Source organism: Ambystoma mexicanum, chromosome 5q, assembly GCF_040938575.1.
Source record: "Ambystoma mexicanum isolate Mex_15411 chromosome 5q, UKY_AmexF1_1, whole genome shotgun sequence".
In the NCBI taxonomy this organism is placed as follows: Eukaryota; Metazoa; Chordata; class Amphibia; order Caudata; family Ambystomatidae; genus Ambystoma; species Ambystoma mexicanum.
In genome coordinates, this window is record NC_090933.1 from 178599578 (window position 1) to 178624134 (window position 24557).

Below are 24557 nucleotides of genomic sequence, written 5' to 3' on the forward strand. Positions count from 1 at the left end.
ATGTTTGTTTAACACTTTCTTCACGATGAATGCTTCACTACTATATGTAGTGATAAAATGTGTTTTTGCCCATTTCTTTGACATTTTCTGCTTGTTGGCTAGTAGACTGGGCCTGGAGATTTTTTTTCAGCTTTCCTTATAGCTCGATCTAAGGAATCCTCATGGTAGCCTCTCTGAATAAATTTTTCTTTCAGATCCATTGTGTGTTAGATATTTGCTTTCTGTACTACAATTATTAAGTATTTCTCCATAAGGAATATTTTTGATGGTATGTTTAACGTGATTACTTTGTGCGTGTTATTTGTTGTTGACTGCCGTTGGTTTGATATAGAGATCCATTAGTATTCTTTCCCCATCTGTGTAGAGTTGTAGGTCTAAGAATTCAATTGTCTGTGAGCTAACTTTTCTGTAAATTTTATGTTGTAGTTATTTTTGTTGAGATGGGTAATATAGTCTTCAAGTTAAGTCTTCTTACCATTCCGTATCATAAGTACATTGTCGATGTACCGTCCCCAGTACATGACATTTTTGTCAATTAATGCATGATGATCTCATGTGTGATTTAGCTGGAAGGGCCCCATAAATAGATTTGCACAGGAGTTTGCAAATTTGGCACCGATGGCCATTCCTTGCTCTTGTTTGTAGATTATTTTGTTAAACATAAAGATGTTGTTGTTTAGAACAAAGTTGAGCATCTCTAAAATTCATGTCGTTCTGTTGTAGGAATGAAATAGATCTTGTTTTTAGAAAGAATTCAGTGGTTTCCAGTCCCTTTAGTGTGCTGAATGCTAGTGTACAGTGACACCACATCTAGGGTCACAAAGAGAAATGTATTCAAGTTGTATTTACATGGGCTCAATTAATCCTAATCTCCTGTTTTGGCATCCAATAATGAAACTGTGATCTTACATTTTGCCTTAAAGTTGTCAGTCGATCTTTCTGCTGTGACATGTCCCATTGTTGAGATGGATTTAGAATCAGCCTTATGGACAGATTCTAAGAGGCCACCTCATTTTGATGAATGGGGAAGACCCACATGCCCAGCCAACTCTGTCAAGGTAGTGTTACTGAGCAGTAAGGCTGAGACGTAGGATGGCTTGAGAGTTTAAGGGTCCAGTTAATCACATACACTGTACTCTTAAAAACACAGCTTAGACAAAATGTATCATTTAGGCCTTTGGCAACTATTATCCATCAAAAATCACAGGTAAGTGACTAATATATATGAATTCACATTTAGCTACAGAGCACCAATACTTTACTTTTATCACAGTAGGTTCAGCAATTATTTTATTTTATTGTTTATTGTGAAATATATTAATGAAATAAACATAATTAAAAACGTGTAAATGCAACAATACCATCATTATCATAAGACCATATCTACATATTAAAAAACTGTAAAAACGCTGCATACAAATTCTTCTCAATTCAACAAATACTGAATTAAAAAACAATTCATAAAATGAGGTACTCGAATATTCTGCCGATCCCTAGTTGAAGAAACAAAGCTTTCAAAAATCAAAGTGCTGCCAAACCCCCACACTTATTCCCAGATGTCATATCTTGTTGCCAAGAAAACCAGCAGATGAAATGTTAAAAGCTCGAATAAGATGATCGAAATTTAAAATGCGATGCTATTTCCAAAACTCAAGTCCTGAAGAAAATGTGCAAATATTTCAACAACTGTTGCAGACTTACTAAATCTGCAACTTCTAAGACTCCGCTCCACTCCTTCCCGAGCACCCATAATTTCTTTTGGTGGGTTGTAGGTTGAGGTGGAGCACGGGAACTTAAACAAGTGAGATGGCAAAACACCCACAGACCTGACATCAATAAGAACTTCATTGAACAATTTAGTTCTACGCACCTCTTGGATAGTTAAAATCCAATCCCACTCCCACATTTTCTTTTTTAGCAAGGTGGGGAATAGATTGCAGCAATAGTAAATGCACATCACGTTTTTCCATTAAGTTCTCACATTCAGTTAGCCATCTGTTAAGTGAAACACGTCCCCTCCACAACCTGTTTCAATTTCTACCGCAATGTTGGTCTTTCTCTTGATGTTATTTTGACAAAGAGTCAAAGTTGCTTCCACACTGTTAGGCAAAGTTTTGAATGCAGTACCCTCTGGGAACACTAGAAACAACTATGATTACAGGTATAGGCAACCCAACCTTTGGTATAAGCTTGTAATACACAGTTTTGGTAGCGTGCTGAGCACCCAGGCATATCACAAGAGGGGAAACGTGAGCTGTAGTGGAGTTACACAAAGATTCACAGTTACAGGTATTCAGATAAACTCTTACACTCAAGGTTTCTTGCATAAACAATTCTTAATTTATCAGTCAGTTATAAAGCCTTCTTTAGGAGGGAGCAATATACTGGTAACATAAAAATACACTTCAATACTGTACACTCGGAGTTCCTGAATCAGACAAGACCCTTTTGGGATGGCCCACAGACACAGCCTACACCCACAGGTGACTTCAGTAGCAAGGGTTCTGGGGACATTAATTTCTTACTGTTGGCATTCAGAATACTCTTAAAAAGTTGGTAAAAGGCAAAGGTTATTAGAACACAAGGAATTACTAATATTGATAAGCAGGGCAAATACTTTCAGATAGCACTTGTAAGAGTCATTCAGTTCAAATAGGCTAAGCCAAAGTCAATGGGCGAAAGTCTTTGTATAGGATGCAGCACTTCAGGTAAATAAATAGAAAAGTCTTTGCACAAGTTCTTAGGAGTCTTTTATAAAAATAAGAATCAAATGTAGGGCCACAAGCTGTTTAGACTTGTGAGTTGCAGACGTTACAAGCACTTCCATAGTAAGAGGTAAATTCTCTTAGACTTGTTTTACAGTACCTTGGTAAAGAAGAAAAGCTGCAGCTGATGACTTCTATTACTGTGCAGCTCTGCAGATCTCACTGTTCCTGGGCCTCAGTCATGGGGACAAGACGGAGGACGTCGGCGGTGGGGGGGGGGGGGATGGGGGACTCTTGCACTGGCAAAATTGGCAACCGGCAAACTTTACTTTCAGTGGCTGTTCGCGTTTCAGCTCCTTGCGGTACAGCAAATAGCAATAAGCGCGGTTCCTGGCTCTAAAGGTGGACTGTCCTTACTTCTGGGGTCCCATACTCTGCTGAGGAGGCTCAGGCTTGGTCAGTCTTGCTTCGTGGGAGTCCAGAGGATCTTCCAAAAGCTTTAGGCCAGCTTAAAAGTAACACACACCATCTGGTGTCCCTCTCCCTGGCTATACGGTTCCTGCAGCAACTCTGAGGAACTCAACCAGCCCCGAGATGGGTGTCCAGGTGGCTTACTTTGGAGTTGATTGGTTCCACCAACTCAAAGGGAGAAGTCGTCCTTGCAGGGGCTTCTCTGTCGATGTGAACTTGGCAAGTAGTCACTGCAGCAGGGCTGCACCGGGCAAACCAACGGTCCAGGAGTTGCAGCATGCATCCTCTTCAAGCTCTTCTTCGGTTCCTTCGTCTAGTGTCGACTCTGCCTTGCAAGCCAAAAGACTTGCCTTTTATTCAGTTCTCTCCCATTCATTCCAGCTTAGCTGTCACTCACCCAGCAGGCTGGCTGTCCTTGCCAGCCAGACAGTCAGCCAGCCAAACAGAGTGCATTTGGGTCTCCTAGGAGACTAAGCACAGGGAGTTTCGGGCACCTCCCTCAACTCCTGCCTACCCCAGACACTCGGGCGTCAGAGGTGGGTTTCTGTCAGAAACCCTGCCAAAGGCAAAATGAACAAAGAGACCAAACCTGGTTTGGCATGCAGAGAAACTCTCTAGAAGGACCTTTCTACAAAGACCTAGCGAAAAAAGAAGACTGGCCACCATTTCAGCAAAGATGGTTGTATGTCATTTTGAAAAAGATGGCTCCCGCGGTTACTTTACCGGAGCCATGAACGGTCACGGTAAATGCAAACCAAGGTAGTTCAAAATGAAACCACTGTCACCAGCCTGTAAATTGAGGAAAGGGTAACATAAAAAATGTTAGATGCGCATTTAGACACAGGGGATACTAAGTAACCCCTCCAGCAGCACTCTATTGTAAGATCGGGTGTGCTGGGTCTAGCAAGTACAATGCTAAGTAAAGTCAATTTCACTTTACTGCTCTGGGAAACAGTAGTTGATCACAGAGAAGGTATTTAAACCTTGAGAAATCTGGAAGACTTACCTGTGGTCTTGCACTGAAGGTGCTTTGGGAGACCATTGTAAAAGATGATGCCTATGTAGTTGGTTAGACTCCATAACCAAAAAGAAACACTGTGTATAAAATCACATTAAAATACATGAGAAAGTGGGGGGGGGAAGGGCCTCTATCTCCCCAGGTAAAAAAAATCAAGTCCTCAAAATCCAGCAAAGTTGCTGGGGGTCTCTAAGGTGGAGGGAATTAGCACATTTTTGAGTATTCTCCCTAACACACGCCACTTGTGCCTCAAGAGACAGGAGCCCCAACTCGTAGCGCAGAACAGCATTCGACCCCAGAAGGAAGAGAACACCCTTCTCCAAAAGCAGCCTTGAAGATTTCCCCAATTTGCTTTAGGATAAAAAAAAGCAGCGTTTCTGCCCCATGTGCTACTACCGGAAGAACCTTTTAAAAATATAATTCAACAACCGGTACCAATGAAAAATTACCACATTTTCTGTTAATTTGAAAGGTCTTCACTGCTAAAGAGGCAATCTTAGCCTTCAGTTGGAGAAAGGAAACCTTATGGTTGTGACCCTCAAAAAAATGGTATCCCAGGTAAACAAAATTAGGCACTTGTTCAATGATGGCGTTTTCCAGATGCCACCTAAACTTGGTATAGTGGTTTTTGTTTCCTGATCTAAATAGAAAAACCTTGGAGGAAAGGGTGGAAGCAGCAATGTTAACCTTAAGCCCTACCACATTCCCGAATTATGCCGGAAAATCCTAGGGGACGGGGGGATTGCTAACCTGTTAAAAGTGGGTGTAATAGAACCCTCAGAATCCTTTATTTCCCCTGCCCCTCCACCCCCCAATTGTGAATTGGATGCTTCTTGGTGATTTTGAATTGATTTTTGAAGACTTAATACCATGGTCTTCAACTACCTAATGGCAAGAATCGATGAGCTAATAGAGAGGTTGGGAGACACTAAATACATCAGTACCCTAGATCACACAGACTATTATTGGCAGGTCCCCCTGAACTCCTCTGATGAGGAAAAGACAACTTTGCTCCACATCTTCGGGGCTCTTTCTATTCGCCATCCTCCAATTTGGCCTACACAGTGCACTGGCAATGATACAAGGATTAATAGATAAGGTGTTGAAACCCTATCTACGTTCACAGTGGCTTAGCTCGACGATATCGTCATTCATAGAAGGATTTGGGGCGAACATTTGTACCACCTGTATAAAGTCACCAGAGCATTGAGAAGGGCAGGACTTGAGCCCAATCCAAAAAATGCCACTTGAAACTACGCCAGTTGGTAAAAGGAACAACACACACACCCACAGCTGTACACACTTGACGCAATCTTTGCCAACGAAAACCTGACCTCTAATACCCCACCAATACAAATACTATGTAGCAATCACCTCATCATACCATTCATGATCCGAATACCAGCCAAAGCAACCAAACGGCCCCAAAAGCTCCCCACGAGCTGGAAAAGAAACTGGAATACCATCAAAAGCAGTAACTTAAAAGAACTGGAATCCTCAACCACAATCCTGAATGGAACCGATTTAGACGAAAGAGCAGACCTAATCCAGAAATGGATCCCCTGTACAATACACAGCATTTCCCTAGAAAAACCCGTCATCCCATCACAAAAGAAAGCAGTGGCGAGATGGAATGGAGGAAAAACTACAACCAGGCAAAAATAATAAATTATCAAAAACAAATCAAAGCATACAAAAAGGAAATACTCAAAGCAAAAAAGAAATACTATGACAACCGAATCACAAAAGCAACCAACAACCAAAGGAAGTATTCAACATCATAAATGAGAAGAGCAACCCCCTGGGAAGCAACAACACACCAGTACAAACTTTTCAACCACTAACCAAACCCGACTAACAATTTCATCCCTCTGCTCACACCTCTCAAATTCTAAAACGCAACCACACCTATACTGCACAACAAGCCGCACACATTTCACCATACTGCAATAACAAAGCAAACCAGACATAGCCTCGCACAACAACACATTACAGCTACCAACCTAAAAAATCACACCCACATTCGGCGAACTGAAGCTGCCAACAGCACATCACAGCTCCCCTGAGCCATTTCCCACTAAGCCCTACTAACTTCTACCCTCTTGCCGTTCAGATCTGCCAGAGCGCCAGGGGACCACTTTGGTGTTGATAGTGCGCAGTATAAATATCCTTTACTGCATTTTGCGCTAAATGTTATCTTAAAGTATCTTGGCTGTTTTTGTCTCCCACTGCTTCATCCATCCCCAGGCCAAGAAATTAAAAAGGCTGTAGCCTCAACACCTCCCCGGAAGACCAAATGGGAACTCTGGGTCTTTCTCAGACTCCTGGGGTATAACAGCAGGTTCATCCCTAATGATCTATCGCGGCCGGCCTCTCTGATAAGCTTGTCGGGATGCACGCTCTTTAGCTAATGCTGACGCCCCAATCAAGAGTTTTGACCATCTAAAAAAAAATACTCTGTGATGAACCTCTCCTTAAAATGGCTGATCTTAATTGCCAGTTTATACTGCAGACTGACACGTCCAAATTATGCCTCGGGCCATCCTCTCACAGTTGCACGATGGCGAGAAACACAGTCCTGTATACCAGTACAAACAGCCGCCAGAAGGCATCATGGCGCTAAAGAGGGGAAAGTATCGAAAGGGGGAAGAGAAGTAACCAGTAACATGTTAAAAAAAATAACTTTTTAAACTGTCGATGGAACAAAAGATGGTCATCAATTGCGCGGATAGAGTACGGCAGCGTATCCCAGAGAGAGGCCGCTACAACAAAAGTCTTTGAAAAAAGACTCCAACACCAAGGTAATAAGGTAGTTTCTTGATCTACAGCCATCCTGCTTCACTGTAGAACACAGGAAGGAAAAGGACAAAAAAACATGGATTTTCTCTATCTGTTCTCCAGAGATCGACTAGAAGAGGGCCACACTCTTAGGCAGAGGATACATCTTGCAGTCCTATTCTGAATTAGTTGAAAAGGGCAGAGGGAGGAAAGAGCCAGATTTAGGAAGGTTTCTTGATAAGGTCAGCAATGTGAGGTGAGAAGGAGAAAGAGGAGTCAAACATGACACCCAGGTTTTTTGCCTCACAAGAGGTTGAGGGGAGGGGGCCCACGGAGGCCGGCCAGAGAGTAGGGGGGGGGGGAAATGAGGTGGCCGGAGTCCCAATGAGAAGGATCTCAGTCTTACTGGCATTAAGGCAGAGATCGTTCGAAGTACACTGCCTGAATAGCAGTCAGTTGGGAATGAGAGAGGAAGTAGAGGAGAAGGAAGAGGAAGGAAGCTTAAAGGAGAGCAGAGTGTCATCCGCATAGCGTTGAAAACAAGGAGAGAAGGTGGAAATCAGGTGGGGCTAGTAAATGTTGAAGAGCCACAGCGAGAGGCTGGAACCCTGAGGGACTCCACAGGTGGAGAGTGGATAGAAGATAGGAACGGGCCCAGCTGAGAGGAAAGCAGTCAACCAATCCAGTGCCTGGTCAGTGATGCCTATGGTTTCACTAAGCCAATTTATGAAGGTGGAATGATGACCATGTTGAAGGCGTAGAATAGATCTAGGAGGATGAGAACGGAGGGAGTGTTGGAATAAAGGTTTACGAGCAGGTCATCCCGGGTGTTCAGAGCAGTTTCCATGCCTCTCGCTGCTCTGAAGCCAGACTGGCGGTCGTGAAGATAGCCAACAGATTCAGTGCGATGGATTAGTTGGCAGATGACCAGCTTCTCCAACAGTTTGCCCAAGAAAGGGGTAGTACAGATAGGGCGGTAGTTAGTCGGGCAGGAAGGGGCTGCAGATTACTTTTTTAGGTAGGGTGCACAAGGGAGTGCTTGAGGGGTAATGGAAAGGAGCCAGTGGCAAATGAATGGTTACAGAACTCAGCCTAGGAGGAAGGCAATGTTGTCTTTGATAGTTCTAGAGCAGCAGGGGAGCACCCGTTTAGACAAGTCTTTCATAGAGCAGACTGTCTTGGTGACCTCATCCGGTGCTATGGGTGTGAAGGAGGAGAGAAAGGAGGCAAGAGGGAGAGGGGCCAAGGGTTGTCTAGGTACAGAGGTGGGCGTAGGGTTGGAGGGTGATGAAGAGAGAAAGGACAGGATGTCCTGTGTTTTGGTAAAAGTGGGTGGCCAAGGCCATGCAGTGGGCATGGGAAGTAGAGAAGTAGGATTGGCAAGTTCCTTGCAGATTTTGAAATGTTCAACTGTGTTGGCTTGGATGTGGGGCTGTTTCTTGGAGTGGATGGAGAGTCTTTGCTGCTGGAGGTTTGCAAATTGTTGAAAACGTTACTTGTTTAAGTTTGCTTTTCATAATTGAGTTATCCTACCTTCTGGATTGTACCTGTGTCGTCTTTTTGGGTTTTATTTTTGTTTTATTTATTTGAAATTAAATTTGATCAGTCATGGTTGGCTTCTGTTTGAACTTAGTCTATGTAATTCTTACAGGGCCCTACTGTCATTGGGTAAAGATCTCCAGCCTGCAACCTTTGGCTGTCCAGATGTTTTAGACAACACACCCTACCAGTCCTAACTAGCCACCAATGGTGAGAGGTCATGGGAATATTAGTCCAAAACATCTGGAGAGCTGCAGGTTGCAGACCCCTGATTAAGAACCATTTAATATTGATTATTTAATTATCTTGTGTATCATTGAAGAGTTAACATGGCCTGTAGCTTTTCCTGTTTCTTGAAATGTTATGTTGTCTCTTTTCTTTCAGTCACATTGAATATATAAAAGATGGCCTTAAGTGTATGCGGCTTAAGTTCTACATTGAAGGATCCGAACCAAGAAAGCAGGGAACTGTACATCTCGAAGTAATTGAGGTAAAAGTGCTTTACGATATTGAGATATGACACTAATATCACTTGTAAGATTTTTTAAAGGTGTTTATCTGTCTTGTCCTTGCAGAATCCTGAAAGCAGCAGGTATGAGTTCCGCTATATTTTTGTTGACATTGATACCTACCCTAGAAGAACAATCATCATTGAGGACAATCGATCCTGAAAGAGTACCTCGTCTACAGGTGTGTCCTGCAAGTATGAGGGGAAGCAGCAGAAATCTGCTGGATGCTATAACTTTAGGCTGGGTGTGGGTTACTTGTAATCCTAGTTCTCTATGATGGGTATTAGTGATTTTTCAGTATATTTCATTCACAATAATTTATTTGTATTTAGACCTAAAATCTATAGAATTCATGTTGTTTGGTCACTTTGAGGAGCAAGGAATGAGACTCGGACACAGAGGACTCGTAGTTTTGGCTATGGGTTGGCCTTACTATCTCTATCCTATGAGGAATTTCCCTACCTCAACCAAAAACGAAGGGGTCTGTCCGTTGTCAAGATGTCCAAATGTAAAAATACGTCCTGTGTCTGAAGTCCTATTCTCGCCCTCACACTCTAAAAATGAACTCCAAGGTGCAAAGGATATTCTCTCTGGATCTCAAGGTGCACAAAAGTTCCAATTCACGAAAAGATAGAACTCCAACCAAACGTTCCAAGTGGAAAATGTTCACAGTGCCAGGGAATGTCTCCCTTCCCCAAGTTCCTGTTACCAGCCCGAGAGGATGGCTTTTCCCTCTTGGCGCACACACACAGTTCATGGGGAAATAGTTCCATCCGCCGGGTACCTTTTTGCTGGTAAGTTCAAAACAGAGAATCCCGTTTCAAATAGTGCAGGATCTTGGGGCATGTGACTTCCTAAGGATTCTCCTGTCATTTAAAACCTACTTGATTTGGCCTGGTATATTCTTCTGGCAGGACATCTTTATGGTCTTTTACACATGTATCTTCACCTGGTATACTCTCCTGTCATAACTTTCATACCTTAACCTTATTACAATTCTTTTACCCATGAAACAATACCAGCCCAAGTGTTGGCGTATAATTTCTTGAATGGTTCTCTCCTTCATATATAGGGCTTTTGCCCCTTTCTCAAGTTTGTTCACATTTACTCTTTCACTTTCTGTCCCTTTTAAGAAGCAGGTTCAGCGACCCCCTCGTGGAACAGCTTGTCTCAGTAATTCATGTATTGCTCTGGTTACTATGTCTGGGAATATTAATACTGGATTCGGTACTTGGATGAGGATGAGTGGTTCAATAAGCCATTTAGGCCTGAGGAATGGGGGGGAAACATCCCCAAAAGGTGTCTCTGTGTATGTGACTGTTCCCGATGGTGCCCTCCCTTCTTCCTGAGGGTTGCTGTTAGGGCAGTTTTTCCGAAGTCCAACTAAGGGCTTGGTAAAACCATTAAAATGAGGGGGCGTGGCCAGCAGCTGTGTTCCTTAGATGCTCCTGCCGAATCCTTGTAGAAAGTCGCTTTAACATTGCCCGTTATACATCTTGAGGCAGGAGGGGAAGCTGCCCGGACACGATCGGGAGCGAAACCGCCTTTGAAAATGGCAGTTGGAGGGAGCAAATAGCACAAAACCGGAGCGACTCATCCCCCTAAAAGGGCAGTGGAGGTCCCTCGGCGAGCTTCCTATTGCTTATCAAGGCGGCGAGCAGTAGCAGACAACAGCTAGTGTGTGCAGCGAGAAGAGCACTTTGCCCAGGAGAAAGATATCCGCCCCGATACGGAGTGCGGAGTTGGGTATACAGTACACTTTGATGTGCCGCCACCTCAGGCGCTGAGTTGACAGCGTCTCAGAGAGCACGTGGTTGCCGCAGCCAGAGAACATATCGCAGCGCTAAGGGCCTGCGTCCCTGGGGGCGAGGAGGAGCCCCGGGAGCGGATCAGGTGAGGAGCGATGTGACGCCAAGCCGCACAACACCCATAAATATGGACTTCTGAGCGCAGCAGACTGCCTCGCCCGAGGAGGTCAAACGCCCTGGTCCACTGGTGGTACCTTGACTTGCAGAATGCAGTGATGAAGAGTTTGGGCTCCCCAGATACTGCTTGTGCCTAGCAGATGAGGAGGCTTGAAATAATAGCGAGGCACCCTTGGAGTGGCTGCGCCTACGGGGTGCGCAACACATCAAGACTCTTGCGAGTGGCCAAGCCTTGCTACCACAGGCTGCAGGAAGTCTAAGAACGCACGGGCAAACAGACAGTGATGGATGCTTATGCCCGGAAGGATGGCACAGGTCCAGAGAAGACAGCTACCACGGGAGATGGAGGCGATCCCACAACGTCGCTGGACCAGCAAGAGGAAAATCACATCCTGGCGGCCTTGCATCCTTAAAGGCTTGCTTGGAAGAAAAGAACAAGCAGACATTGCAACCTTATTATCCACTCCAGCAATGGACAGGTCCAGGAGAGGGGAGCGCCTGGAGTCAGGGGAAGCAAGCACAGAGAGCACACATGGGGAACAAAAACAGGGGAGCCATTCTCAAGTCGTTACGAAATCGGACCTTCAGGATCTGCTCTCGGCACTAACTAAAGAGTTTCAGAGGGGCACGCAGGAGGTTAAAGGGACAATTACAGCACTGGACACAAGGGTGGGGGAACTGGAAACAAGGACCACAGAAGTGGAGACTACCCTGTGTGAGCATGACTATGAAATCGAGAAGGGGTCAGGCAGGCTGGCGGCACTGGAGGCCAGGTGCGAGGCCCTCAAGATGAAGCAAGAGGATGCAGAGATCCGCTTCCAACGCAATAACATACGACTAAGGGGCATACCCACCTCAGTTCCGGATGCCGACCTGTAGAGATATGTGAGTGACTTCTTCCATTTCATTCTGACCCTCCCGGACTACTCCCCCCTGGTGATAGACAGGGTACTGTTAGGGAGAATTCTCATTTTATGGCTAATTTCCCTCACCTAGCGAGTCCCCCAGCAGCTTTGCTGGATTTCTGGAGTTATTTTTTTCACTTGGTAAGAGTGTGCCTCTTTTTCCCCACTCTTACATGTGTTTTTGCCATGTGTATTACCTCTGCTTTTGTGATTGTGGACTCTGAAGTACACCACTTCAGTAGCCCCCTTCTTTTGTGTGTTACACAGCACCTTCAGTGCAGTGACACAGGGTTGTCTTTTAGACTTCCCACCGACTCCATTTCTGAGGCTGACTACTGTCCCCCAGAAAAGGGTGAAGTTACCATTAACTTTACTTAGTCATTTAACCACAGATCCAGTACACCCCATTTTACATGGAGTACTGGAAAGGATTAATCCTTAGCCGTTTGTATCTGTACCTCCTAGAGCATTGTTTCGCTCTTTTAACATTTAGACTTGGTTGGTGGCAGTGATATATACCCTAACTTTTCTACCGCGATTATACTATATAAACGTGTTATTGTTTTAGGCTATTATTATAGCCTCGAACTTAAACCCGCTTGACCAAATACTTTTTCTTTTGGCTCTGGCTGGGTTTAATTGCCATTTCTTTTTGTTAAAGTCCTTCTTATGTTTTACTTTGCGCAGCAAACCAGGTTTGCTTCCTTTGTTCACTGTCTTTTGGCGGCCTTCTGCCAAGAAGCCCTCCTCTAGGCGCCTGGGTGTCTAGGTGGGCTGAATGTGAGGGAGGGGTGTAGTCACCCCCTGCACAGGGTATCCTAGGAAACCCAAGTCACACTTTGCTAGGATTGGCTGAGGTGGTTTTCCGGGCCGGACAACCCCCCTGCTGCGTGATTGACAGTCAGGCTGTATGAATGGGGGATTTTCATATAAAACGCAGGTCTCTTGGGCTAGAAGTCAGAGTCGCCACTGGAACTACAAGGAACCGAAGAGAAGCGGAGAAGAAGACTGCTGCTCCAACTACCCTGTCCCTGTGAAGCCCTGCTGCAGTCCTGAGCTATCTACCCTTCGACGACCAGAGAAGATCCAGTGCGGAGTCTTCTTCCCTTGAGACTGGTGGGGATAACCAGCTCATCTTCCACAGCCAGAGGATCCTCTTCTTGGTCGAAATCGCTGCACCCTGCTGTAGTGGTCCGGATAGCCATCTGAAGAGCCTCTCCTGTTTTTAAGGATCGCACCTTTTATTCACCTTCTTTGCTGCCGGCCTCATCCCTGTGTGGTGCAGACCCCTCCAGACGTCCTCATTCGCACCGAAGCTTCAGGAACCGTGGGTCTGCAGGAAACTACCAGGAACAACTGCTGTGGCACCAGCTTCTTCATTGAATAAGGTACTGTGTTCTGCTTGAAGAATTAGGGTGAACCCCTTTTCTTCGCCTCCAAGGCTTGCCCTTGCTTTCCTTCCTTCTTATAACTTTTGCTTCCTCTGTTGACAATATAGAAGTACTCCTGGCAACGTTGAATCTTGAACTGTCCGACTGTGTGATCCTCGACAACCGGAACCCGGTTCCACTTGACACTGACTCCGGCCTATTGACTCTTGAATTTCTGTCTGAGTGTTCTCTGATTCTGTCTGCCTTGACAAAAGTATTGCCTATGATTTTTGCCCCCAACTCTCTCTGGTTAACTCAGGTGCCAAGTGTGTTTCTGCCCCGGTAAAATTTCTTGCCGCGGATACGCATTTCTTTAGTCAGATCGAACTGTCATTACTGTCAAAAAGTGATTGCAAGTGTATTCCCGGTAACGTCTTTTGTTTCTCAACAACGGTCCGTTAAAACATAGGGTACTTACCTTGAGTTAGAGTGTACCAAAGTGAATTGGTTGGTTGTAGTGTATTTTACGTGTGATTTTGAATTAATAGAAGTGTTGTGTTAATAACAAATGGTTTAAAAATAAATGTACTTATATTTTTCTACCTGCAACCTTGAGTCAGTGTTTGCTTGAGTCACAGTAATTGTGGTCCCTTTGTGTAATCTCTGCTACTACTCATATACTATTGAGAGAAGCCTGGCTGCTCCGCTACTGCTACTACTTTAACATAGTAGTACAGGCTTGTACCAAAGGTAAAACTTGTATTGCCACCTGTAGTCTTAATTGTGTGTAGTGGTCCCTAAGGGCACTGCACAGGATTCTGCCTAACACGTACATAGAACCAGGGCCAGATGCAACTCATCGGTCCCACCAGACGTCCTTGCGAGACTGCATTACTTCAAAGTGAAGGTTGAAATCATGCTGGAAGCAAGAAGTTCCCCGCGAATACTGCTCAGGGATGCTTTTCCCTGTTTCAGGATCTCACAGCTATTTAAAAAAAAAAAGTTATTTTCTAAACACAACAAACTTTACCAACATTTAGGACATACACATGTATGCTACGCATCATTGTATGCACATGTTTATGCGTTACAGTCCTCCCCCCCTCCCCCCGACTCCCTTAACTCGAGCCCTTCAATACCACCAGATCCGTCCCTCAGGGTTTGTCTCCATCCTTGTTCCTAAGCGTGTCATCTTTGTTAAGTTCAGCATGGGATGGTCCTATCATCGTGGCCACCAGTTGTTTCCACGCTATCAGGGGTCCTGCTTCCTCCTCCCCTCCCCTACTGATTGCTTCATACCAGGCTGCCATCTCCGCTTCTGCCCATTTCAGGAGGTCAGCCCACCATATCTCTATTTTGGGTCTTTTGGCTGCTTTCCAGCCCATTGCGATTCTCTGTTTAGCTAAGATGTGGGCCAGGTGTTTCATCTTACTTATGTGCTTCAGGTTGCGTGTTCTGGCAAAACCCCCCAGCATGCATGCCCATACTGACTCCACCTCCATCTTAATCCCTCTTTGGGCCAGATGTAGTTTGACCTCCGTCCAGAATCTGCCCACCTCCGGACATGCTCGGAACATGTGTATTATCCCGGCATCCACCTCCCCACACCTGGGGCATTTCTGTATCTCTGGGCCCCCAAACCTGGCAATTTTTCTAGGGGTCAAGTATGCCCTGTGGGTGACATATAACTGGGTCTGCTGTAGCCTCGCATTACGAGACACCTGCTTGTGATGCCTTTGGGTCCTGTGCCATTGTCCGTCTGGCATAGGTTCTCCCTCCTCCTCCCAGTCAGTTGGAGCATCTCCTTGCCCACCATAGACATCAGTAGTTCATACATACGGGATATTTCGTGCCCCCCCTCCGAGATATCATACATCGTCACAATTACTGTATCAGGTTGTTCCGCTAGCTCCATCTCAGACCACCTTTCACGCACACGTTTGATAATTCTCGTGTATGTGATATATTGACCTCTGTGTACCCCGGTGTCCTCCATTATCCTCTGGAAATCTAGTGCCTCCCCCTCTTGCCATATATCTCCGTGGGTCGCGAAGCCCATCGGCTCCCAGTATTTGCGAATCCCCTTTATCATTTGCATGTCCTCACCGCAGAGCGCTACCAGCGCCACCTGCGGGGAGCATGGAGTTGTGTTTCCCACTATCTGGCATGTCCTATTCCATATTTTCCAGCCCAATTCCAACATTCCTGCGCTTCCTTGCATTTCTAGTTTAGGTAGACATACCGTCTCTCTTAAAAAGAAGGGGGCCGTGTCCTTACTCAAGAGCATGGCTTTGGCCGTCTCTTCCTCGGACAACCATCTAGCCACATACTGGAGCTGTCCTGCCAGGTAATATATTTCGAAGTTCGGCAGGTTTATGTCCCCCTTATCACATGGGGTTTGCAACTTCCAGAGGGCTACCCTATTCCTAGAATTGTGCCATATGAAGCCTGTGCGTAAGCTGTGAAGTTTCGTGAAGAAGCGTCTGGGGAGCATGTATGGGATATTTGTGAAGAAATGTAGCAGCCTGGGCAGAACCATCATCTTAATCAGAGCCGCCCTTCCCATCATGGCCAGGGGGAGCTTGAACCAAAACCCCATGCTATTTTTAATGCCTTCCACTGCCCTTTCTCTGTTGTATTTGTCTACAGCCTTGTGGTATATATTAATCCCCAAGTATCTAAATGTCCTGGTCTGCCAGGGTATCGGCAAGACCGGTAGGTTGCCATGCGGGGGCCCCCCTGTATCTACCCAGGGGGAACATGCTTGACTTCTTAGGGTTTACCGCTATGCCTGAAAGGGCAGCATAGCGTTCCATCACCTCCAGGACATACTGTAGGTTTTCTTCTGGGAAGCGCAGGTACAACAGCATATCGTCGGCGTACAATGATATCGGGTATGGGCCCCCCTTCGTATGGATCCCTATCTCTCAGTACTGTTGTCTGAGGCATATTGCCAATGGTTCTAATGCAAGGATATAAAGCATGGGTGACCAGGGGCAGCCCTGTCTAGTGCCCCTACTGAGTTGCCATTTGTCTGAGATTATCGCACCCATTTTGTAGCTAGCAATCGGGGAACTGTATACCATCCTGATCCACCTCAAATACCCTGGTCCCATCCCGTATTCTTTCAGGGCAGCCAACAACCAGGGCCACCTCACAGAGTCAAAGGCTTTTATTGCGTCAAGCGAGGCTATTGCCTTTTCACCAGGATCCTTCTCTGTTGGTTCTATAATGTGGTGGAGTCTTCTGTGATTATCAGTTATGTTCCTTCCTGGAACGTAGCCTGTTTGATCGGGGTGTAAACGTTTGCCAATTACCCGTTTGAGTCTATTGGCCAGCACTGCTGTAAGGATTTTGCTATCTTGGTTGAGCATGGATAGGGGTCTATAGACTCACAATACGTGCTCAGCTTGCCTGGTTTTAGGAGCGGGATAATCACTGCCTCCCTCAGAGACTCCGGCAACCTTCCCCTTTCAAATGCTTCATTTAGCATGGCCAGCAACAGGGGGAGTACTTCCTCCTTGTATGTTTTGTGAAATTCACTAGGGAGCCCGTCCGACCCTGGTGCCTTGCGCGTGGGTAGGTGCTGAACCACTATCTCTAGTTCCTCTAGTGTAATTGGGGCGTCTAGATTCTCCCGTTCTTCATCATTTCGTTTAGATAATCCTATGTCTTCCAGTGTTTCCTGTCTTCCAGTGTTTCCTGTATCTCCCGACCCAACTCCTCCCCCTTGTCTTCATAGAGGCGCTTGTAGAATCTAAGGAGCCCCTCATTTACTCCCTCTTGGGTGTCCCAGGTCCGTCTTTCTTCGCCCTTTATCTCTCTGACCACTGATCCCGGTGTCTCATTTTTATGTAGCCAAGCTAACAACCTTCCTGGTTTGTCTCCCCCAGCATGTTGCCTTTCGATATATTTTTTATAGTTCAGTTTACATAATCTGTCCCAGTGCTCCCTACTGGTTTTCTGCAGTGAATTCACCTGTTCAGCTTCTTCCTGTGAGGTGCCCCCCTCCGCATCATAGCTTCCAGTTCCTTCTCTATTTCCTGTAGCTCTCGCTGTATGCCTCCTTGGAGCCCTCTGGATTTGGATATGGCCGCGCCTCTTATTACCACTTTAAATGCCTCCCACAAGGTTCCCTCTGACTTCACGCTCTCTGAGTTCGTATCAAAATACTCAATAATCGCCTCCCTTAAATCCTCTCGGAATATCGAATCCTGCAGGGCCTTGACTCTGAGCCTCCATGTCAGGATTTTCGTTCTAGGGGTCAGGTGTCTCCACTCCAAGGCCAGGGGGGAGTGGTCCGATAATATTCTCGCCTTACATTCCGAGCCTATCATTTCCCATGCAAGCTCTGAGGTGACAAATGAATAATCCAATCTCGTGTACAGGTTGTGTGGGGAGGCGTAGTGTGAATAATGCCTGTCCTCCGGGTGTTGCTGTCTCCAGATATCTCGGTAGGGTCTGTAATGCTTTTGCAGCAGGGGTGGGTCTATCTATTTTGCTATCTGACGTATCCATTTTAGGGTGCAACGTACAAAAGTCCCCTCCCCTTAGAATCGCGCCGCCCAGTAGGGGACTGATTTTACCGTATAAGGTCCTAAAATAGGCCGCTGTATCTTGGTTGGAGGCATATGAGTTTGATGCTCGGTTCTCTATTTTCCAGCATCCCTCTCACCACCATCATCCTTCCATCCGAGTCTGCCGTAGCCTGAAGCATCTGAAAAGGTACATGAGATGCTACCCATGTGACCACCACCCGTGCATAAGCAGAATATGTCGCTCCAGTGGTGGTGCCTCTCCACTTTTTCTTGACCACCTCTAGTTTCTCTTTAGTCAAGTGGGTTTCCTGTAATAATGCTATATCGATTTACAGCCTTCTCAGATACATCATTACTTTATTCCTCTTCAGGTAACTATTGAGGCCTCTCACGTTCCAGATGACTATTCTGAGACTTCCCGTCGCCATGCGTGGTTTGTTACTCCTCCTTCCCTCCCTGTTCTCCTCTCTGGTCTTATTCAGCATGAACGTGGGCTCGTACCCCTCCCAATATCAACATAAACTCCCCAACTAACCCCCCCCCCTTCCCCACACCTATGTTCACTGCACACATTCCCGCCCCGTCCCCTCCCTGCCTGTCCCCAACTGCTGCCCAGCTCCATCCTTGGATCTCGGGCTCCCCCGCATTTGGTCCTGCCTTGGTGTGCCAAGCGGGTGTCGCCGATCTACCGGTAACCTAACTGGTCTGCTTGGGGGGGCGGGGGAGGGTGTGAGAGCTAGTTCCGTCAAGCTCATACACATTGCATTAAATTATCGTGCTCCAAGGACCATATTTAAGTAGCCCTGGTCGCCCCTGCTACAGCAGTCTTGGCCCTGACTATAATTTAGTCCCAGTGTCTGCGATAGCGACACCACAGGCGCCACAGTCTCCATTTTACTTATCTGCTTCGCCTTCCTTCTGGATACCCGATTCCAATGGGCAGCTCTGTGTGTCAAGCCACTCTGACACATCCTCCGGAGTGTCGAAGAACAATGCTCTGTTTTTTCGGAACACCTTCAGTTTCGCTGGGTATATTGGCATGTACTTATACCCCGCTTTGCACAATGTTCTTTTCACTGCACCGAAGTTCATGCGTCGTCTCTGTACCTGCAGAGTGTAATCCGGGTATGCCGTTATGTTTGCTGATGCCCGTTGTATCGTTCTTCCTTCCCTTCTGGAAATGCTCGAGGATTTTTTCTTGGTCCTGATAGTTCAGGATCTTCGGTATTCTCGGCCTCGGGGGGAGGATGGGATTAGGGGGGAGGCTCCTGGTGGTGGCCTCCTCATCAAGGTTCTGTGCGCCCTTTCCACTGCAAATCCTTGAGTCAGCACTCCTCCGGTTATTTCCTGCAGCAGCATTGTTTCTATAAACTCCGTGGGGTTGGGTCCCTCTGTTCCTTCAGGCAGTCCCACAATGCATGCCGTTGCGTGCCGTCTGTGTGCCGTGGTTTCTGTCTCTATCAGCGATTCCAAGTGCTCGTGGACCTATCTGGCTGGTGCTGTGGGTCTGGCGCTCTCCGGCGGTGAGTACCGTCTGGTCGCTGTTGCAACCTACACGTTTGTATAGTGTGCTTCCGCTTGTCCCCCCCCCTTACTTGGGCTTAAGGATGCTAACTACATCGGCTCCTGTGGTCTCATCCTCTAGGCTTGTTATTGGGTACGAGCTCCAGCCCGTCCCCCACAAGCTATGCACTGGCTGCGCTCACGGCTCATCTCCCATGTGCCGGGCAGGTTTTTGGGCTGCTGCCGGCTTCCTTGTATTATTAGACTCTGATGTCTTTTTTGGGGCCTGCGTGCATTCCCATGGCCTTCTGTCTCCCTCTGGTTGTCCTGCCATGCAGCTGTGTCAGGGCTTCCCTGTGGCGGCCACGGATGTATGTGTACTGTCTTGTTGTTTTGCTGCTTTGGGTTCTGTGCTATGTGCGCGGCCCAACCATGAGCTCGCGACAGAACTCCTTCGGGCGGGGCCGCCTATGCTTCAAGTTGCAGGCACCGCAAGCGTGCCTGCCCCGCGACCCGTCTTGGTCGCCTCAAATGCGTTCCTTCAGTCCAGGTGCGGACCTCGTTTAGGAAGTATGCCCTCAGTGCTCCTATGATGATCCTGCCACACAAGTCTGTCGGTCGCCCCCCCCCCCCCTTGTAGCTGCTTCGGGCGTGTGTGCACTGCTTAATTATCTCCTTGTTCTGGGCTCCACGCCCTCTGCCAAGTGCACGGCACAACCGTGAGTTTACAGCCGGAGTCCTCCGGGTGGGGCCGCCTATACGTGCAGTTGCGGACGCCGCAAGATGTGCCTGCCCCGCGGCCCACCTTGGTCGCCTCCGGTGCGCGGCCACGAACTAGATGCGGACCTCAATTGGGGCTTGCGCCGCTCCAGGCCGTAGCTCCCTCGGCTCACGTACTGGCCCCTCTGCCCTCAGTGGCGATACACTGCTGCGGGTATCTCCCTTCCGCTGGGTCCGCTGTGGCTCCTCCTGGCGGGTGTGCGTCAGGCCGTTCTTCCACTCGCCCCACGGCCGTCCAGATGCAGTCCTGCGCCGGGCTTCCTGGTTCCTTTTACAGGTTCACCGCTCCCTCGAGCAGCTTCACGGCCTGCCCCGTTGTCCCGCGTTGTTGCGTGTTGCCGATGCAGGGGCCATACTCGCTTGGACCAGTCCCTCCTCCCAGCAGTCCGGCCCTACGCAGCCCACACAATCCCGGAGGGCTGCAGTGTCTCGCTGTAGGCAGGCCCCGGGAGCAGTTCAGTGAAGGCCTCTCCCACTTTGTGTCGGGTGCGGATCGTTCCACTACTCCCCCAGATTCTGGCCCGTCGGGCCCGTGCATACGCTGCAGGGGTGCTTGTGCACTACACCTCGCAGCCGGATATGTTCTCTGCTGTCCTTTGGCTATCTTCACCCAGACGGCTGTTTCCTTTGAGCCTCCCGTCCGCCATTTTGTGCCGTCATTCACAGATGTGCGGTTCCAGTGAAGCTCACATCTCCATCCCTATGTGTCCTGAAAGCTCCAGAGTTTCTGCACGCATGTGTACCATATTCATAGTCGGGTACAAAGTTTTCCAGAGCTTATGTGCATCTGTATATGCACTTTCGTCGAGGATCAATATCAGGATCCCAGGAGCTCCTCCAGAACGCGACTCCTCACATGGCTCTCGGAGCTATAACGCTGCTGAAGACAAAGGTGTTGAAGTTTTGTTTAAAGGGGGCAAGCAGGGGGACTCAAATCATCAATGCAGGGACTAGCACTGTCAACAGACACCTACATGGAATGGCAGAGAAGGAAGAAAGGCAGCCAGAATTATCAGCAACCTTAGCCTTCTGGGATGGGATCACCAAGAACTTAACCATTATTACATGGAATGTCCAGGGCCTGAATTCCCCAGGTAAAGGAAGTCTGTGGAACACCGCCTAGCCCAACTGGAGGCGGACATCATGTGCCTGCATGAAACCCACCGCCTGATGGCCGATGAGCAGCAAATCATGTACCGCAGATTCCCCAGAAGGTACTTGGCATCCTCAGGACAGAAGAGGGGAGGGGTGGGAGTCCTGCTCAGCCAAGCGGCGGCGCTGTCCAAGATAACAGTCAAGCGAGACCCCGAGGTTGCTGATTAAGGTCCTCCTGGTCGAACGTCCAATCACCATTGCTTCCATCTACTGCCCAAATGAAGGCCAGGAGTGCTTCCTACGTAGGGTTCACCCAATTATAACCACATTTGGCGAAGGCAAACTGCTGATCGGAGGGGACTTTAACCTCACCCCGGACCCAACCATCGACAAGACTCTGCCGCCTACTGGACCAGACTTCTCGAAGGCACTGGGATTCGCGGAATTCCTGAGAGAGACGGGACAATCGACGCATGGAGGCTGGCTAACGACAAAGCACCTGACTACACCTTTTTCTCTCATGTCCACAGGGGGTCTTTCCACGATAGACCTCCTGTTCTCAAGTGTGTTGTTCCCCTGTCTCACAGACATCCACATAGGGTTGAGGGTAATTTCTGACCACGCCCCAGTAGTAGTGCAACTCCAGACGGAAGGTCTACCAAGACTGCTGCAAAGGGCCTGGAAATTACAGGACTACCTCCTCTCGAACGTGGCAGACAGCCAGGAACTATCGGAAGCCCTGGTCAACTACTTCACAGAAAACGTGGGTAAAGGTTCCACAGATGCGATGGTATGGGACGCTATGAAGCAGTTATCCATGGAGTGGCCATTAACTGTTCGGCAGCACACGGGCGCAGACACCAGCTCAGGCTGGGGGAACTAGAAACAGCGGTGGCAGAGAAAGAAGCAATACACAAAAAGCGCCAATTGGCCAAGTCATGGAACTAATTACGTAAAGCTAAAGTAGTCCTCGAAATGCACCTAGCGGACAGGACGGCCCGAGTCTTAACATACACGAAGCAGTATTTATACCTGAACAGCAACAAGGCCAACTGTCTGATTGTGCATAAGCTGAAGAAACTTTACACCAGGAACAATATCAGTCCTATGGGACCGAGAGGGGAAACTCTGCTGCCTGGATGCCGAAAAGCTAGCCATCATGACTGAGCACTACAGGGAAGTGATCTCAGTTGAGCCCACGATGGCAGAATTACACGCTGAGCATCTGCAAGAGGCTCTGAAGCCGCCTCGCCACCCACAGATGGACTCCCTGGAAGATCTCATATCCCCGGAGGAGGTGGGCAAGGTGATCCGTTCCATGAAGACGGTTTGCCCGCACAGTTCTATAAGAAGTACGCTCACATCCTGGCCCCCCACCTGGCATCTTTGTTCAACACCTTCCTGGAAACAGGCTCGATTACCCCTTCCATGGAAGAATCGGTCACAATCCTGATCCCGAACCCGGGGCAAACCCGGCACTCTGCTCATCGTATCGCCTCATTGCCCTGCTGAATGTAGACTCTAAAATCTTCTCTCAACTCCTGGCACGTAGGCTCGCCGGACTTCTCCCAGAGGTCATACACCCGGACCAGACGGGCTTCATCCTGGGCCGGAACACCCAGGACAACATCAGGCAGACCCTAAATGTCATTGAAACAGCCAACAGGACTGGAGTGGAACTGGCAGTGGTGTAACTCGACGCACACAAGGCGTTCGACATGCTGGACTGGGGCTTCATGGGAGAAACGCTTCGGCATTACTTGGTGGGGCCCAAATTCCGGAAATGGACGATGGCAAATTATCAGCACCCCACCATATCCCTCAGAATCAACGGAACGATGTCCCCCAAAATAGAGATCACCAGAGGCACACGCCAGTGATGCCCCCTATCATCTCTCATCTTCACGATGTCGATGGAGCTGTTCGCTTCCAGAGCTCCGCCAGAGCTTCGTGATCCGGGCACTCAGTCAAGAATGAAACGTATAAAGCAGCCCTGTACGCGGACGACATGCTGCTGACACTTACCCAGCCAGGCACATCTCTGGCGGCGCTAGGAGAGGAGTTGGAGAACTTTAAAGCAGCAGCCGGGTTCACAATCAACCCCAAGAAGTCAGTAGCACTGGGCATCAACATTCCCAAAGCAAGGCTAGACTCTCTATCAGCCAGCCTCCCAATTCTGTGGGCCAAATCACACCTGAGCTATCTGGGCGTCCGACTACCTAAGCTAGCGGACTGCACGTACAAACTGAATTTCCCATCCCTATTCAAGGAACTGCAATCGGACATGTCCCGCTGGCAAAACCAGGAGATATCCTGGATGGGGGGATCACGGCACTAAAAATTGACCTGATCCCCAGACTGCTCTACCACTGTCAAGCTCTCCCAGTGTCAGTCCCCAAGAAAGCTAGGCAGAAACCACAAGGAAAAATGCTAAAAATTCATAAAGGGGGGGGGGGGGGCAAGAAGCCATGAGTTGCCAGGAAGGTCCTGCTCAGAAGCCCCGGATCGGATGGCCTGGGGGCCCCGGAAATTGAGAGATACTGTCTGGCTGTGCAGCTCTCAGCAGCGTTCACGTGGCAAGCGGTCACTAACAAACCCTGATGGCTGATGTTGGAGGAAGACTGGAGCCACTACCCACTGGAATCCCTACCACATATCACTTGGCCCAAGAGCCCACCAAGCACTGGGCCTCTCATGTCACCAGGAACACGGTGAACAGTTGGAAGCAAGCGGCTAGGAAGTGGAACTGGCCCCTGTCCCCGATCTGGGAGAACCCGTACTTCACTCCTGGGATAGGGCAAGGGGTCTTTCCCAAATGGAAGGCAGGCGGCCTGAAGAGGGTGACAGACTTCTTTGAAGGGGACACCTTACTTACTTTCGAGGACTGTAAAAGAAAATGTCTAGTCCCGGAAAGCGAGAGGTTCCGATATGCCCAAATTCGACACTGGCTGGCTCACGACCCAATGAGGGCGCAAGGACACAAAGAACTCACAGCGCTGGAGCAAACACGAACAGCAACCCTGCCCAGGGGGGGAAGATCTCAACCCTGTACAGGCTGCTAGACAGGGTTGACCCAAATTCGAAGGAGCCCTACATGGAACGGTGGGAGCGGGACATTGGCAGAGAACTAGACATGGCTAGTTGGAACCGCATTTGGACAAGAACCCACAAGACCTCCAAGTGTGCCACAAACAAAGAGGGGGCTATCAAGGTCTGTTACAGGTGGTACATCACACCGGAAATCCTACACAAGGGCAACCCCGCCATACCACCACACTGCTGGAGAGGCTGCGTGGACACAAACACTGTTCCACCTGCTATGGGCATGTCTGAAGGTGGAAAGATTTTGGAAGGAAGTCCTGGAGCAGATCAGACTCATGGGATCCGGGAATCGTCCTACTGGGTGAAACAGGGGAGGGAC

At 48.2% G+C, this 24557-nt stretch overlaps 1 protein-coding gene across 1 annotated transcript in view; it reads left to right on the forward strand.

Moving 5' to 3' along the window:
• Positions 1–24557, forward strand: part of TIMM21 (translocase of inner mitochondrial membrane 21) — a 251204-nt gene that overhangs the window by 104520 nt on the left and 122127 nt on the right. The window contains exons 5-6 of the mRNA XM_069620710.1: positions 8896–9001; positions 9087–9201. Coding sequence (XP_069476811.1) covers positions 8896–9001; positions 9087–9182 — 202 coding nt within the window. The 3' untranslated portion in view covers positions 9183–9201. The remainder of the gene's footprint in view (positions 1–8895; positions 9002–9086; positions 9202–24557) is intronic.